The sequence below is a fragment of the Astyanax mexicanus genome, chromosome 21 (genome assembly GCF_023375975.1).
Source record: "Astyanax mexicanus isolate ESR-SI-001 chromosome 21, AstMex3_surface, whole genome shotgun sequence".
Classification (NCBI taxonomy): domain Eukaryota; kingdom Metazoa; phylum Chordata; class Actinopteri; order Characiformes; family Acestrorhamphidae; genus Astyanax; species Astyanax mexicanus.
Genome location: NC_064428.1, coordinates 17,211,927 through 17,224,113, shown reverse-complemented (window position 1 = coordinate 17,224,113; position 12,187 = coordinate 17,211,927). Strand labels below are relative to the sequence as shown.

At 37.6% G+C, this 12,187-nt stretch overlaps 1 protein-coding gene across 2 annotated transcripts in view; it reads left to right on the top strand.

The window, feature by feature from the left end:
* cacna1hb (calcium channel, voltage-dependent, T type, alpha 1H subunit b) overlaps nucleotides 1–12,187 on the top strand; it is a 173,800-nt gene that overhangs the window by 68,351 nt on the left and 93,262 nt on the right. For both annotated transcript variants that reach the window (XM_049470121.1, XM_022674890.2), the window contains exons 6-7: nucleotides 5,561–5,720; nucleotides 11,022–11,334. In XM_049470121.1, coding sequence (XP_049326078.1) covers nucleotides 5,561–5,720; nucleotides 11,022–11,334 — 473 coding nt within the window. The remainder of the gene's footprint in view (nucleotides 1–5,560; nucleotides 5,721–11,021; nucleotides 11,335–12,187) is intronic.

Below are 12,187 nucleotides of genomic sequence, written 5' to 3'. Positions count from 1 at the left end.
AGGGAAACAGTTGGCCAAAGAGAAGATCTGCACAAAACTATAAAACATAAAGTTCAAGAACCCCAGCTGTGAAGCATGGAACGGAAAGGAAGAAAATGTCATAATTTGCTGCAGGAAGTCTTGGCACACTCTCCTTTGTAAAATTCAATAAAGGTGGGCACTCCAGGTGGAAAATGAGAAAAAAAAAAACTTCTGCATCCGAACAGCAGGGGGCACCCGACCTGTGGTGGCTTCACTTTTGAGAGACGATGTTCTGTCCTGCTATACACAGTCTATGGTGTGTCCAAAAACTGAAGAAGAGGTGGGCCATGCAACATGACAGTTACCCAAAGCATTCTAATAATCCTCCAGAGAATGGCTCTAAAGAAAGAAGTTGACAGTTCTGGATTGGACAGGTCAAATCCTGAATCTTAATCCTGTCGAGATACAGTGGGTTGATATGAAACACTCTCTACATGCATGAAACTCCTCAAACATCACAGAGATTAAATAATTCTGCATTATATAGATAGATCATAGAAGTACACAAACTAAAAAACAGCAATCGTTTGTCATGGTTCACCAAATGACAAAACACTTTAGAAGACGCAAAAGAATACATTTGGTTTAGAGAAGGCAAATAGATAAATGATTTGCTTGTGTGTTTGTGTGTGTGTGTGTGTGTGTGTGTGTGCAGCAGTGCAGTAATAGATTTTGGATGCAGCGAGGAAAGAGACCCTGTGGCTGTTAAGTTTCCAATTCAATTACTCTCAAACCACTGAACAGGGTGTTAGTCAAGCACCACGAGAGTGTGATTATGCACACTTTCAGTGTGTGCATGTTTCAGTGTGTGTGTCCTTTTGCACATCCTCACAAGACTGTTCAATTGATTTGATTTGATTTGCGTATTGGAAAGTGTGTGTGGGGGGAAAGATGTGGATGTGTACCTCTTTTAGAAGCTTGTAGCTTGTAGTTGTAGTTTTTAGATGCACAGGACACAGACAGTGCTAGGAAAGGCATGTCCATATGTGCATTAACCTCTGCCCTGTGCGTTCACTGTCAACACGTGAAGGCACAGCACGTGCTCAGTTTAATCCAGTGACTTCATGTGTATTAGTCTTTGACTGAGTAATTTACTTTAGTAAAGAAGCAGTAATGGCCATGAGCAGCTCTGTATGCAAACAGCACGTCTGGATTACGTCCAACCTACAGGGATATCCTGCCGTAACCTCCTGCACTCATTCTAATCACACATCTTCCTACCACCAGCTTTATATGCAGTTTTGACCATACACCAGGAGACAGTGCCAGTTGGTCATTAATGCTGATTGAGATTGTTATATGTAGGGATGCACTAAATATTTGGCAACCAAAATGATTTGTCTGAAAATGACAAAAAAGCAATTCCTGTGTTTGTTTAAATAAGTGAAAGGACCAAAATAATTTAAACCTAACAATGACTAAGGCCCAATGTCAATTCACTTTTGTACCCCTACCCTTTGTTTTTAAGTGCAACCCTTCCCCTTACAACAGAGTTACAGATATATAGGAGTGGAGCTCTAAAGTTCAGCAACTGCCTAACAAGTAAACTTTAGTGCATCGTATATATCTTCAGAAAGGAGGCAGGTGGCTCAGCAATTCATAATTATTGTTCATTTCTAAATTCCTCTGTGATGGGGAGCTGAAATATGCATTTATTATATTTAATATATATTTTTTTCTCTTCTACTTTAAATGTGCTGCAGAATCTGCAATCTATTGCACCATTTAAGGTTGAACGAGAAAGTTATAGACAAACTACTATCATTTTTTTTTATGATTGGAATGAAGAAAATGGAGCTAAATCATTGAAACTCCACATAAAACTATAGTAACATAGTGGTTATCATAATTTTTAACAAGGAAAATATTAAAATTTGTGTTTTTATTTGGTTGCTTGAGCTGCCTTGTTGCAAGAGATACTTGTAGGCCTCTGTTTTGAGTGTGCCTCTGAAAAAAATCAATTTGAATGGCCATGACAAAGGAGGGAGCTAAGTAGTAGGACCAAAGATTGAAATGGGATTGGGCCTAATTTTTGTTAGAATTGAAAATATTTTTTTGCCGCATTAGTGTCAGACTCACACTTCACCTTCTTCTCCCTCAGTCCAAGAGCTTTGTGTATCAGAGCACAGCTGTAACTACAGTGCAGGAGTGAGAGGGAGGCATCAGCCAGCAAACGCAGGTGTTCAGCATCATTATCAAGCCTGGTGTCAGTTTACAATCTGTTCACAAACTTTCTAGCTAATACAAACTGTGCAGGGCTGTAATAGTAACATTGTCTAGCAAGTTAGTGTAGAAAACTAGCTAGTGTTGGGCAGCAAGCTAACTAGTTTATTTGCCATACTATTGGCTGCTTTTCTCTGTTTAAATTTCATTCTGGTATTTGACTTGAATAGCACTACTTATAGACATTTATAATTAGAACAGAACTGTGGAAGTATATTTATGACTAAAATAGCACTGTTGAGCTAAATTAATGACTAAAATAGCACTGAGTTGTTGATGACTAAACAGCATTGAGCTGTTAATGTAGATAAATATGTGACCAGAATAGCACTGCCAGAGAAAATTCATAATTAAAATAACACTACCGAGCTATGTATTGTGCTTGTGGATTTGTCTGCTGGGTTGAAACTAAGTGCTCTTTTTTACCTTTTTACATTTTAGTTTTTTTGCAATTATGTGGTGAAAAAAAAATTGGTCAAATGGTCAAATGTTGGTCAAATGTTTAGAATGTCAGTGTATCTCTAGTTATAGCATTAAATGTAGTTTGTGACTTTGGGTAACAAAATTACTGTCAGGAAAATGGCTAAAATATATATTTTTTGCATTAATATCCTGATTCATACTTTTCAATAAACCTTTTTATGCATAGTGTGTACATCACTTTAGTCTTCATGGTGTATTTGTTTGTAGCCAGGAATACTGATTAATCAGTGACTGAAGCTTTCAGACGAGGGGCCCTATCTTACACCCTCCGCAAGGTGTGTTGCAGTGCTCATTGCTATTTCACACACTGTCAACAGTCTATTTTCACGACTTGCAACTGTGTCGTTAAAATAGCGAAAGAGTTTAGGAATATATGTATGCTGATGGACGTGGTGGTCTGGAAGGTGTGTTCAGGTACATTTCAGGAGTATTGCTATCTTGGCTGCAGAAAACTCAGGTGCGCAACTGACTGATTAAAAACTTGACAACAGTCAACAGTCACACGTTTATTTCTATCTTGGCAACGCAGGTGCGCCATGTGCACATCGTACATCTCCATTTGTTACACACAAACCCAACTTTTACAACAACAATAAACAAAATTCTAAATAAAATACCTTGCTGTTCCTGTGAATGATTTGTTGAATGCGCAGGTCAGTTCCCTCTGCTGATTGTTGGAAAAATACAGGCAACTGTGCCCCTGAAATAGCAAACTGCCAAAGTCAGAGTGCATCTGACTCTTAAAGGGAATTGCAAGTGACACACTGATTGGTTTATTTCATGTTACGCTCAAAACACACCCAAAGTTAAGAGAATTAGTACACATCTTTTGCATGGTTTGAGTCTGCAAGGCACATTTATAGTGATCCACTGACGCTCTAAATCAAGCTGCATGGTGGACGATAACCAGCTCGCATTTAGACTACTACCATCAACTGCCTGTTCCTCTGTTAAATTAGGTCAGTCAATTTAAAGGAGGTGAATAGACATGTAGTTACGTATTTTTCATTTAATTGACATTACTTTGTAATAACCTTTTTTTTAAACATTTTTTATATATTAAAATTAAATTTAAATGTTGGTGGGCATACATTTATTAGCTTTCTAGGTAAGCACACTCACTAGAATATATGACATTGCTTTGCTTACCCAGCAGTGGCCTTATTCACAGAATATTTCTCTCAGTTCTCTCAAAATTACTTTATTTGTCCCATAGGGAAATTTGCTTTGGACATAAAGGTTGGTACATAAATTACACAGACTATTAAAGCAATCACTGACATTCACAGTGCGTTCACGAAAAAATAATAACATGCGCTAGACAAAGCATGCACAGAATAAATTAAAATAATTTCAGAAACAAAAACAAAGCTTGTAGTGTAATCATTCATTTCTCATCCTCCTTATTTCCTGCGTTTATAAGATTCACTGATAGAGGGATGAAAGCGTTTTTGTATCTGTTCAAATTGGAATCCTCCCCTAGAGGCATAGTTCTTATTCTGAATACAGGATATGGGAGTGGTCCTAGTTTATTATCTTTACCAGTTTAATAACAGTTTTGTCAAAAATGGTTTAAAAATGAGGGATGGTCCCAACCGCCCATTGCTTTTTCTGGTGCTTGAAACATTTATTTTAAATGAGAAACTGACAGACCAAACTGAGACTTTGCTTTTACCACAGCATGACAGAATAATGAAATTACTGTTGTATCTGAATGTGGAGTTCATATAGCCATAACGATACATGTTGCACTGTATGAGACAACTCGAAGAGGCTACCTGGATATTGCCAATCCTTCTTTAGTTTTTAATGGCTACCATACATCACTTTGCTACTGTTGGATTTCTGATCTCTTATCACTATTCTACAATGGATAAACATTGTCTTATTAAAAGATATTTCATTTGTGTTTCTTTGCAAGAAAAGTGGATAAGTACTATTTATATTAATATGAAAAATAAGGAATTTAGATTAGGTATATTTTGAGTTAATATCTACAAAGATCTACTAGATCGGCACATCTGAGCAATTCTTTTGGATTGCCAGTTTAGCATCAGCAAGAGACACCACCTAAAGAAGAATGAGTTCACTGGTATTCCATAGGTCTTAACACATTTCACAACAGTTCCAAAACTCGCGAACAGACCACCTCAAATTTGTAGTCTTGAAACAGCTCCAATACTTCTTTAACAATGCCTTGCTGAATAATAAAGTCATATTTCAAGGTTGTCCATCAGAAAGAGCCCATAAAACTGTAAAAATGATTTTTTTAATGCCCGTGTGGTAAGGTAAGCTACTCCTACCCATCACCAGTACATAACAGACATTTTTATCCTAAACATACAAAGACTCTTAAACACTTCTTATACTTACCTGTGTCCCTTTGGGAGTGGCAGCGTGCGGGCCGCCCAGCTTTGTAGCCTTGAGTGGGCTTGGGGAAATGTCTGGTACAGGGGGGTTTCAGGTGACCTGTAAAAGAAGAAGAAAAGAAATGTTAACATATTGTATTCTCTTATAATATTTATATTTACCTTTTCTGTCCTAGGAATGTAATGTCTAAATAACCGGAGTTACTGAGTTTTCTGACTGAATCTTAAAAGCCTCCCTTTCACCATATTTCAGATTTTAACATATTAATAAATGTAAATATATATTTTTTAATTATATGATGCTGTTTAGAATCTGTCATTTTGTGGCATGCATAGTCACAAGCAGATGCAGTTCCAGTTGTATTCAGCATTACATATATGTATGTCTCTTCATATTTGTGTGTGAAATGTCTTTCCTAATAAACTTATTAACTTTTTTTATTGTGTGTTTTTTATTGTTTTAGGTATGCGCATCTTGGTGACCTTGCTTTTGGATACATTGCCCATGCTGGGGAATGTTTTGCTGCTATGTTTCTTTGTATTCTTTATCTTCGGGATTGTTGGTGTACAGCTGTGGGCGGGGCTACTCAGGAACCGCTGTTTCCTAGATGACAACGTGAGGACGTAAGTAGATGCGCTTGGCATACATTTATATTAATGCAGACAAAACAACATAATACAACGTAATTGCACGTTCTCACATATGCATGCATTCGTACGAGGCAGGTGCCCTTGTATGACTTACAATCAATATATTTCCACATCAGCTGGATCTTTAAACTTTTAAAACTCCTACCGAAACTTTTCTGACTGTTTTGGCAGGTCTGACGCAGTGGTGCTCATTAGATTAAAGTATAAATTGAATATAAATAAAGCTTTGGCAAGCGATAAACAGCTATGAATCCAGGACAGAAACCTCCACATTACGAGTAATTACCTTGTCTGCATAACTGAACAGCAAGCTGTGCAAGACGTAGCACAGTGACATTCAGAGAGTAGAACCTCATAAATGTCCAAGGGCAAGCTTATCTGTGAAAATGTCCTCCTTAGGGGCATAAGCTAATGTTATACATTTTAGCACCTAGAACATTAAGGTGGTCATGCAACATAATGTTTTTGGATGGACTGTGCCTAATGTGCAGTACTATGCACTAAGGTCAGTCTCTTTTCATAATATCCAGTGAAAATGGCCATTAAATATATAGTGGTAGTGAATATGTACAGTGGTTTGCATTTTATCACCCTACAACCGCAACCTTAAGTGTGTTTTATAGATATTTTAATTGATAGACCAAAACAAAGTAGCACATAATTGTGGTGTGAAACGAGAATTATACATAGTTTCATACAAATATTTATTCAAACAAAATGTGAAAAGTTTGTCGTGCACAAATATTCACCCCACTGTCATCACTATCAATACTAGCCAGCTGTGGATTTCTGCAGCTCCTCCAGAGTGACCATGGGCCTCTTGGCTGCTTCTCTGAACAGTGCTAACCTTAATCGGTCAGTTGGTCATTTTGAGTGGGTGGCCATGTCTTGGTAGGTTTGCAGTTGTAGAATTACATAATGAGACTAAATTACATACTGTTTAAATAATTAAACTGTGAAAACCACAATCATTTTCATTCCACTTTATATTTATTAGACTTTTATTTTATTCTTCTGTTGCACCTTAAATGCTGCAGCCTCTGCTATCTATGGTACCATTTAAAGTAGAATGAGAAAGTTAACTAGCTAGCTAGCTACTGAAACTAACTACTAGTCATTGTTTAATGCTTATAATAAAGAAAAAAGCCATACAAATATTACAAATACACATTAAACTATGGTAATATAATGGTTATTGTAAATTTTGAACAAGAAAAATGCTCACGTTTCTGTTTTTCTTTTTTTGTTTGCTTGTGCCGCCATCTTGCCAGTGATTCTCATAGCCCTCTGTTTAAAACGTCATGTAGTCCTAACACTTCCCCAACCCTCCAGCCTAACAAGAATCAGGGCATCCTACCATTAGGCATGCACACCCAAAACAGAAAGAGAGGGCCAAGGGGTGAAAAGGGATTAGGCCTTAAAGCCACATTGTCTGAGGCTATTTTGATACTGACATCTATGGTATTCTGATATGCTTTGACAAAAAATTACACCTACCTCAAATAATATGTTCCTAATGTGCCCTTACGCATGCTTTTATGCAAGATTTATGTTATTAATTTCTTTTTAACTAACTACTCTAAACATAAACTTCACATAATAACTCTTTTCAGAAGTTCTGGTACAATTTCTAGCTAAGACTTTTGACCTCTGAACTTTGTACACATGGATTTTTTGTGATTTTACTTGTAACTTGCCGCAACTCTGAAGTAGCACTACTTTGTTGAAAGCCATTGGCTTGCACATTGAATATTTATAAGGTAGGTGTGAATGCACAGGTGAGAGTTCCCCTTTCCACTGTCAAAGCTAATGGGCCATTAGTCTGCATCCCCTACGCCTGTCAGTTTGTAAATTGTGTAGTGTAGGAAAGGAAGAGGCAACAGATTCCTTTTTAACATTTTATTTTAAATGCTGCAAAGAAGACCCAGTTTAGTTTACATATTCCTAAAGAGGACTTTCACAGCATCTTCTGAAAAGGAAATTTTGATAAGGTCCAGAGGGGTGCGGTTGTCTTCTGTGCTATTGAATAATTATAATAACAACAGCAGTAAAGAATAGAATTTGCCATTTACATTTTTCTGTACAGCAGCTGCTGTTATACACATGACAACTCATTGTATAAACTGTTAGTATTCATTTGCAGCACATCTTCTTTAAGATCAGATCAGATCAATATCAGCTGGAACTTAAATTGAATGAGGGAAGAAAATAACCTAATCAAGACCTCGCTTATTACCCACTTGGATTGATATTTAAAGCAATTATTATTTCAGAATGTAGACTAAAGAGTCAAATATAGAACATTTGGAAAAGACAGGTCCTGTAATTTATGGGATTTTCTTCACGATCTGCAGCAGTTCATGCTTGATTGAATCATAATTTCTGTTCTCTATCAGAAATTCCTGAAGGAGAATGTTTACCCATCAGTTTGTGACCTAAAGCTTAAGCACAGCTGGGTTAGGCAGCAGGACAATTATCTGAAGCACACAAGCATGTCCATGTCTGAATGTCTCAAAAGAAACAAAATTAAAGTTTTGATTATCAAGTTCTGACTTGAGTCTTGTTGAGATGTTGTAGCAAGTCTTTAAAAAGGCAGTTCATGTTGGAAATTCTGTGGAGCCAAAAAGATGAGATTTAAATTAATGACATTAAGGGGCGGTTTCCCAGACAGAGATTAAGCCTAGTCCTAGACTAAAATGGCCTTTTAACTCAGACTAAGAGAAATCTGCTTTCTCAGTCATGGCTTTAAATAGTCCTGCAGTTAGTGTAATTCTGAATTATCTAATCTGATTTCTTGAAGGTAGATTAGTGCTAATGCAGGAGTAAATTGAGGCTTAAATAAAACCTGACAGGAGGTAGGTTCAACTTCAGATTAAAGTTGTTTGTCAAAGAAGACACATGGATTACTTGGACTATGTCAATGAAGACCAAAGAGTACCACCAGCTAGACATGTTCTTGCTGACAAAAGTGACCCATTTCAACATTTTGATGACATTAGTTTTCGAGATCGTTTCACAATGTATAAAAAATATTTTGCTTGGTGACAGTGACTACGCCCAGAAGAATTTTTTGTTTACACCATACTTGCATCCAACAACAGCTGAGCAGTGGCGCTACAACCAGGCTCATATGCGCACTAGGGGTCTAGTAGAGCACATGTTTGGCATTTGGAAGAGTCGTTTTCAGTGCCTTCGAAAAACACTCAGGTTCAAACCAAGAAGATGCTGCATTGTTATCATTGCGACAGGTGTTCTACACAACTACCTGAAACAGCATGGATGCCCTGATCCTCCAGTTGAAGAGGATGACAATCCGGTTGCACCACCATTTACAACAGATGCCAGAGAAGGACTTGCGTACAGAGATGCTTTTGCACTGTGTCACTTTAAGTAGATATTTTCAACATTATCCATTTTCTTTATGTTCTGTTCAAATCATGTACATTTCACATGTAATGACTTAATACGTTTTATTTTTAAAGTAAATGTGTACATTTTGTGTGGTGGGTCATAGAAATAATATATCCAACACAACATAATTATTTATTTTATAGATTTATGTACTGCTGTGGCATTTGAGACATTTGAGCATCTCTCTCCTTTATCTTCGTTTCCAGGTCTACTTGCAGGATCTTCATTTTCATTTCATGCTCCTCTCTAAGATACTTTAACTTATGTTCATGAAATTCAATTGACAACCTTTCATGAATACTGAGTCTTTTGTTGTACTGACCAGTAGGCCTACTGGCAGGCACTGCTACACTTGTTGAGGATGTGGAGGGTAAACTGCTTTGCAGCTCCACTTCAGTTCTGCCCACATGGTCTTCTCCTTGAAACCACAACAATTCAGATAATTGCAGATTACATGGCACTGACACAAATACATGTTTAAACTTTAGAAATAAAAGGCATTGAATGAAATGAATTGATTAAATTAATGAATTTACCTAAAGTAGGTGCCTGAGATCCATCATCTGAACTGTCTATATGGTCATCATCTGGTATATTCTCCAAAGGTTGCTGACTCTCCATTATTCCTGTCAGCAACTCATCCACCTGGTCAGGATCTTTATGTGCAGGTCCCCCACCTGTCTTAAACCTCTCTCTTCGGGCTTCAGCAGCAGTCTTTTTTAGGCTTATTTTTATATTTTTCCACAACACCTGTATTAAATAACTATTCTCAACGTCAAGTTTCACAAAAGAGAAACATAATAAAGCCATTTATTCATACCTGGAGTTGTTGTAATGTTCTTGTAGATGTGTGTTCATTTGCATTGAATTCATTGTAAATTGATTTCCAGGCATTCCTTTTCTTTGATTCTGCAGATGATGTGTGTTGTTTATCTTCAATAACCAGGTATCTTGAAACTATTTGCTTCAACAAAGTTTTCTCATGCTCAGTATAGTTTTTTGATCGAACCCTCTTCTCTGCAGCCATGGTTTTACTTGTATTTGCCTCTGCAGTTCAATGTTGTTTTAGGCATTTCTGGGTCCATTCCATGTTTTATAGGCAACTGTGCCCCAGCTAATTCAGACTAACACAGGTGGGTTTGAATTAAGATAGATTACTTTAGTTCAGGTGTTAGTAATCAGTGGTTAATCTGTGTTTCAGAAAGCCCTTTTTAAAGACATGATTAACTATTCCAGATTAAGGCCTAGTCCTAGCTTAAATTAAACCCTGTCTGGGAAACCGCCCCTAAGAGTTTACAGCACTTGGATTGGAAGTTATATGGTCAAAGAATGACTAAGAGTGAACCAAACCACTTGTCACTTCTCTCCCATATTACCTTGTGTGTATATGTGTGTGTGTGTGTGTGTGTGTGTGTGTGTGTGCTAGTCTGAGAATGAATGTTGAGAGAGTTTGTGAGAAAGATGAGCAGGACACTGTTTGGGGCCACAGAGCCTCTTCTTGAAGCCACATAATATCAGTGCTTTTGAGGATCGAGCATATTGCTCAGGGAGGTTTCCTGCCACTTTCTATCACATTCTCTTAAGAGAATTTTTTTATCACTCTAGCGCTCTTCTTCTCAGTTCTCCTACCAGCAGTAAAGCTCACCTTAATTGCGTCGGCTTCAGGCCGAGGAACGCTGTGCGATGAATATCTTATAAATGCATCTCTGAAATACACTGAAAGCAAGGCAGAAAGTAAATTGTGCAGTTAAAGCTAATAAGTAAAGAGCTTAAAAGGAGTTAGATTATTAATCTCTCTCTCTCTCTCTCTCTTATACCTCCTCTCTCTCTCTCACTCTCTCCCCCTCCCTTCATTTCTTGAAGGATGTACAATTTTACTCAGTCACTCAGCCCTTACTACAGGCCCGACGACTCTGACGACTTCCCCTTCATCTGCTCGACCAATCGGGAAAACGGAATGCTGCGCTGCTCCAGCGTCCCGCCGCGCAGAGTGGGAGGAGTCTACTGCCAGCTCAGTGCAGATAATATCACTGACCACACCCCTAAAGAGGCCACCCATAGTGGGTGTGTCAATTGGAATGCCTATTACAACAACTGCAGGGCGAGCGAGCACAATCCACACAATGGAGCCATCAACTTCGACAACATAGGATATGCCTGGATTGCCATCTTTCAGGTGTGTGATTTCAAAAAGTATCAGCATATCCCTGCAGTTCTGGAAATCCACCTTGCTGAAATTGTGTGTGATATTTATTTTGGTGATGAAAATGAACGAAATTTGACATTACTATTTATATACTGTAGTAATTAAATGACTAAAACTAAAAACAAAATGTAAGCTAAATGCTGGAGATTTCATGCTTTTATTAGAAATTTGCACATTAATACACTAAACACAGACACACTTGGGTTTGTCACAAGCTGCTGAATACAAGGCAAAGTTCAGCTTCACAATAAAGTGTGTTCTTAATATTTAACAGTATGTGACAGTAAGGCCTGATGTAGTAACTTTGTAACCCTGATGGTAACTCTGAGATAATTATGAACTGTTTCTAAAATTAAGAGTCTAATGATGATTCTATGATTCTACTGATTGAGAATTGTTTTAAATTTGACATTCACAATCTAAACTATACTAGCTAACAGGTGCCTTGAATAGCTCACTGCTCAAGTTAAAATCTTCATTATTTACTTTACTATTACGTTAGCCTTAGTCAGCTAACATAGATGCCTGACTAGCTCACCTAGATATGTGATAGGTTTATATTCTGCTTCGCTTCTGTGCATGTGGTTTAACTAAAATGTCAGGAACTAATAATATCGTTGTCTGTTTTGTTACTTTGCAGGTCTTTGAAAGAGTCAGATTCTAATACAATCTGCACAAGACTAGATATTGTTATTAACCTGTACAGTCTCCCCTACAATCAGTCCCAAGTCTGCCATAGCTAATGGTGTTTGACAGCGGTGCTATTCTGTGTGCCCCAGTGACATCAGTTGACATCTTTCTGGAATTTCCGTAGCGACTTTTC